This window comes from Solea senegalensis, linkage group LG21 (genome assembly GCF_019176455.1).
Source record: "Solea senegalensis isolate Sse05_10M linkage group LG21, IFAPA_SoseM_1, whole genome shotgun sequence".
NCBI classification, from domain to species: Eukaryota; Metazoa; Chordata; class Actinopteri; order Pleuronectiformes; family Soleidae; genus Solea; species Solea senegalensis.
The window spans coordinates 2,174,330-2,180,004 of NC_058040.1; the positions used below are offsets into that span (position 1 = coordinate 2,174,330).

At 39.3% G+C, this 5,675-nt stretch overlaps 1 protein-coding gene across 2 annotated transcripts; it reads left to right on the forward strand.

Annotated features, from left to right (window-relative positions):
• Positions 1–222: 222 nt before the first annotated feature.
• LOC122787084 (cyclin-dependent kinase 2-associated protein 1) lies at positions 223–3,901 on the forward strand. 2 transcript variants are annotated; one of them, XM_044053655.1, is made up of 4 exons: positions 223–357; positions 2,171–2,271; positions 2,950–3,076; positions 3,683–3,901. In XM_044053655.1, the coding sequence occupies exons 1-4, from the start codon at positions 330–332 to the stop codon at positions 3,748–3,750; spliced, it is 324 nt and encodes a 107-aa protein (XP_043909590.1). In that variant the 5' UTR covers positions 223–329; the 3' UTR covers positions 3,751–3,901. The 2 variants fall into 2 exon arrangements, with proteins under 2 accessions (XP_043909590.1, XP_043909589.1); XM_044053654.1 differs by lacking the exon at positions 223–357 and adding an exon at positions 1,052–1,208.
• Positions 3,902–5,675: the final 1,774 nt, after the last annotated feature.

Below are 5,675 nucleotides of genomic sequence, written 5' to 3' on the forward strand. Positions count from 1 at the left end.
TTTTTGCTAGTAAATATTCAAAATTGTGTTTCCATTAAATGTCACTCTATTATGTGTCCCTCAGTGCAGAGCTCCACATCTTCAGTGGTCCTAGGTCATGACCCTGAGGAACCAGGCCTTGTTCTTGTGCTTCCAACCATGTGGCTCAGTGGGGGTCAGAGCAGAGGGGGACAAGTATAATAGAGCTTCCCCTCTTTTTCTCCTCCTGTGTCTTCTGCTTCACAGCCACATGCTTCCACTATAGAGTGACTGAATCCTTTAATTTTACTTTCTGAACAAGTTAATGTGAGGAGCAGCAAAGATTCATTTTATTCTCAGTGGCTGAAGCAATGGACGCGCCCCCACAGACAAAGACAGGTATCTGCATCACTCTGTTTGTGTTCGTGTGTGTGTGTGTGTGTGTGTGAGAGAGAGAGGAAAACTTAAACAAAAGCCTTTTACTGCACTTACTGTGTTCACTGAGAACTTAAATAATCAGCAAACATATCGTGTATGTGTGTGATTTATTTAATAAGTAACTTATAAATGCCTTTTTTTTTTAACGTGGTATAATATTTAAGGTTAAATTTTTTTAATTCACAGTAAAGCAAAGTTGACTGAAACAAAAGCATTTTACGACACACGTACAATGGCCGACTCATGTAAACATTTACCTAAAACTGTTTACATATGATATGATAATGTTGACTAATGTGCTCCTCAGTGGTGTTTCCCTGCCTTTTAACGCGCAATAAAAACCGAATAGAGTTTAAAAAATGTGACAGAAAGCGGCTCACATGTTCACACGCGACATTTAAACAAAAAGAGCAGATCATCTTTTATTAGAGTTTAAAAAGTGCCGTTTAAGTTAGCCCGCTGATAAATGTCACCGAAACGTGTTTAAAATGCGTTAAGCCGTGTGTTAAATTCCCCGTTCCGTGTCAGAAAAATTACGTTTTTTGTGTGTATTTCATTATTTTAAGGAAGGGGAGAAAAAGCCAAGGGTTTGGTTGATAAGCCGTAGCGGTACAGTGTTACAAAGCACAGTAGTGGGTGTCAATATAAAGTGACGGCCATATTTGCCGGTGCCGCTGTTGTAAACAAAAAGTGAGAGACAGACGCTTCACTGAATTTCGGGTCATTTTTATTTCTTTAATTTACAATGTCTTTGGGAATGTCTTATAAACCCAATATCCACCAGCACATTCCGGGAACTTCTGGGAATCAGGGTAAGGAGAAAATTGGGCTGAAAATCAAAGTATCCGTGGGTTAAACCGTGTGTTAAATTCGGGGTCTCGGAGAATACCTGGAGAAAGACCGTGTCTGTAGTTTTTGTCCAGTTATATATATAGGGTCAGATCCTGGGAGCTAGGCTAATTCATATCCGCCATTATTACTAATGTAAAAGAGCGCCTTCCGTGGAATCGGTCGGCGGAGAAACACGGCCGGGATGTGTGCTGAGAAAGCGGCGGTTCCTAAAATGCGGTTCTCCGTCGTCCGAGGTCGCGGTCCCGGCGGGCGGCTGCCGTAACACGGTGACAAAAATGTATCACTTGTGTCTTCTTGAGCCAGCCTTGTTCCGTTTCCTCCATGATGCTCCTCGGTGCTCGCTGCTGATCGATCTGCCTCTGAATTTTTTTATGACTCTTTGAGGACACCTGGTGTCGCAGACGGGATATTACAAGCGAACAAAGCAGCAGGGGAGCAGCGATGATGATGGAGGAGTAAAAAAACACACACACACAAACAGGGGAAGAGGAAAAAAAAAGATTAAATAGCTTTCTCATTTTGTTTTTGACGGAATCATTTAGAGAAATGCTCATGCTGTGCAGAGGTCTATAAATGACTGTTGTGTGTCTTTAGGTATTGTATCTCTATTATTTTGCATTACTTTGTGTTTGTTAATATTGTATGTTTTTTTGTTTGCATCCTGTGGTCATGCGGTGTCTCTCTGTGCTTGTCCGTTGCCTTATTTGTGTCTTTTTTAATTGTTTTTCATCTTTTTTTATTTAGTTGCACCCTGTAGTTGTTGTATGTTACTTGTTTGTCCTGTATATTTTACTCCTTTTGATCATTTCACATGTTTCTTTCCTGCCTTTTGTGTTCTTTATCATTACACAATTTGTTTTGTCTCATCGTCACATGATGTGACTAAATGAAATCAATATATTTTGTTTTGATCTGCCAACAGTTGGAAACCTCCAGTCTTCCTCAGCAGCAAACCTGGCCACGTTGCAGTCTTACAGGCCTCTCCTGAATGACTACGGACCTCCATCTCTGGGATTCTCTCAGGTACAGTAAAGCTGCATGTGAGATTTTCACAGATGTTTTGACATGAAGTGTCTCCTAACAACATTATCTATTGACAATGACTTATAACAAGTATAGGAAGTTACTCAGCCTCTCATTTATGTTATATTAAATCAGGGCTGCATCTAACAATTATTTTCTTTACTATTATTCTGTTTTATTTAAGAAAAAAAGCACAAAAAGGAGAGAAAGTCAAGTTAAACAAAAATAAATATATACGTATTACAATTAAGGCCATGTCATCCTTCTAATTATTGCTCATATATTTATATGGGATGGATTGTGGGCTTTGATGGGAAAAGGGTAAAAGGATAGGACTCAGGGGCCCCTTTCAGATATAAGGGGTGAATGACATGGTATGTTTGAGGGGACACATAATTTAACCAGTGTTACGTGGCTTCAGGGCCCCGGGGTGAATATCATTCTAGTGAAACTATCAGGATAGTAGTGCAGAGACTTGGGCCTCAGAGCCCCTGAACTGGGGTCTGACAGGCCCATTGTTTATCCTGCTACGTCAGCTTCAGTTTTGTGATGCTGTCAGCAAACAAGTGCATTTTCACTTACCAAGAAAAGAGAGAGAGAGAGAGAGAGAGAAAAAAAAGAGACAATTTGAAGTGTGTCAAATGTGGCTCATCTCATCTGGGTCTGCTCCAACCTCAGGGCTCCACCGGCAGCCAAGTTCCTCAGAACAAATATGCAGAGCTGCTGGCCATCATCGAAGAACTCGGGAAGGAGATCAGGCCCACATATGCTGGAAGCAAGACTGCCATGGAGAGACTGAAAAGAGGCAAGTAAAAAACAAACAACCCTAGATATGCAGATATGCAAAACACACAACACAGGGTGGAATGAAAAGGAAAGGTCTAAAGTCAAAAAGTAAAAACCTTGTTTTTTCAAACGATGCAAATAAAAAGGTAAAATACAACACAGGGTGGAATAAAAAGGAGCTAAGGCTAGAGTAAAGAGATAAGTTGTAAGTCTTCTTTTAAAAATATCCCCTGATATCTAAGGGTAGTGTGTTATAAAGTTTAGTGGCATAAGTAACAAAGGCGTCATCCCCAATTATCTTTCCACTGTTGTGAGGAACCTCCAATGAACCAGCAGCGGAGGATCGCAGTGGTCTTTGAGGTACATAGAGAACAATATGCACTTTCATATTCAAAGTGAAGCACTAAGTGTGGTGATACTGAGCTTGAAGTAAACGCGTTTAATGACTTTTGGATTTTGCATATAACTTAAGCTCAACACTATTTAGATATCTAAATATATCTAAAAATGATTATCTCCTCACACAGCAGCTGCATAATCCAGGCTCTGTGCACGTGTTAAACACAGAGCAGCAGTGGGTGATTAAAAGTCTGTTCATGGAGCATGTGTTTGCGTTTCCTCACAGGAATAATCCACGCCAGAGGGCTGGTGCGCGAATGCTTGGCAGAGACGGAGAGAAACGCCAGGTCCTAGCTGCAATCCCACGTTCGTCCCTGCAAGAAGAACTAACCGTCTCATCGAAACAATAAATAAACTTGCATGGTATTTCCTCTGAGAGGAGGAAGTAAATGAACAAAGGATTGGAAAAGCAAGCTCAACTCCTAGAGGAAAGAAAAAAAAAATACATACAATTCATGACTCCTGAGGATTCTGGAGGATCATTTAAATCACATGTCGTTCATTGGAATTCAAATATCATCGAGGATGTAGTTTGTTTTTAGCACCCCCCAACTTTTGGGATCTTAATTTTGACTCCATATTTAAGCGTTTTGGTTTCTGCATGTGAAAGGGCCCATGGTTTTAATAGTACCACACTGCATGGCTTGTACAGGGTTAGATGGAGACTTCTTTTTTGATAGTGTTCAGTCTGTTTTTCAGACCCATGTAAGACATGAATGAGTGAGTGTGTGAAGGACAGATGTGCCAAATGCATTGGTTCATTCGTGTTGAGGTTGGTTTTGGTATTAAAAAAAAAGGAAAATGCTGTTACTTGCATCTTTGTATGTATTTATTACTCAGTGTAATAAATTGTATTTTCAATATAGTTGTCCGCGTGATTAATTTTGTTTTAGATGAGTACGGTGGCCCTGAAGGCCGAACTCGACCGACATTTAGGGTGCGCAGAACTCTGCTGCAAGGCTTTTACTTGGAACTCACAAAAGGGCACATGCCATGACTGTTTACAGGTTACCATTGAATTTTAGAATCTATTTTAAAATCTTGATCCTAACCTTTAGAGTGTTGCATGGTCAAACCCCTCATTACATCTCTGACCTGCTACAGCTTCACAACCGACACCCACCAGTCTGAGGTCAGCAGGTCAGATGTCACTCATAGTCCTAAAGACCCATCTTAAGGTGATTGCTCCTTTGAAGCAGTAGCACCTCGACTGTGGAACGTTCTCCCTTTTTCCCCTTTGCTGTCGAGACACTGTTGACTCTTTTAACCCTTAGAACACAGAGCATTTCAGCTGCTTTTTTCCATTACAATGTTCAAACGTACAGTATATACAGAGGCTATAAGAATGTGCAATACAGAGTGTCTTATATCCTTTTTTTCCAGCACAACCTAGACAATCTATATAAACACACCTGAGCAAAAAGTACTCGAAATGATTAAAATTGGATTGAACTTGTGAAATTTGGAAATTCGTCACAGTTCAAAGTTCACTTGGCTCGTTTTTTATGAACAAAAAGAAAAGATATCACTTTTTATATCACTACTGAAAATGTGATATATAATGAATCACATCTTTGACTCAACAACACATAAGAAGATGTAAAAAAAGTATATAAATATATATATATATATATATATATATATATATATATATATATATATATATATATAAGAAATAATTATATATGGCCATTATAGCATTGCGTAAGCACATCTTCTTACCTAAACTTCTTTACTACTCAGACTTTGACTAAACTTTATTGATCCCTTTGGATGACTCCCTCAGGGAAATTAGATGACTCCAATCAAGAACAGAAAATAACCGAGAGAGTATTAGAAGAGGTCATTTAACCTGAGTAATTGAAGTCAAGATAGCTGTAAAACCTAGTACATACATTTAAGTTTTTTTTTAAATGTACAACTACATTGGTACTGAAGGTGAAGCTAGTGGCCTGTATGACATTTGCACAGTATTGTATATTGTTTGTTTCCCTTTTTTAATTGAGCATAAATAGATGAATTTAATTTCCATCAGGCTGAGAGGTGTAATGCTGGTTATATTTTTTTTTAGCACCACTTTTCTGTCTTAAAAAATGTGCACGCCCCCTTCCCATAGCAGCCAATATAAACAGGTTTTGAAAATGACAACCAATCACTGCTCTTCATTTTAATCACGTTCTGTCCAATGGCGTCGCAGCCTGTAAACGGCACAGCGGCCA

Bases quoted from the DNA above. Each gene is read 5' to 3' on its own strand.
- LOC122787084 (XM_044053654.1), top strand. From the start codon at position 1,142: ATGTCTTTGGGAATGTCTTATAAACCCAATATCCACCAGCACATTCCG. The intron at 2,272-2,949 runs GTACAGTAAAGC...CTCCAACCTCAG, and splicing joins CATCTCTGGGATTCTCTCAG to GGCTCCACCGGCAGCCAAGT. The intron at 3,077-3,682 runs GCAAGTAAAAAA...GTTTCCTCACAG, and splicing joins CATGGAGAGACTGAAAAGAG to GAATAATCCACGCCAGAGGG.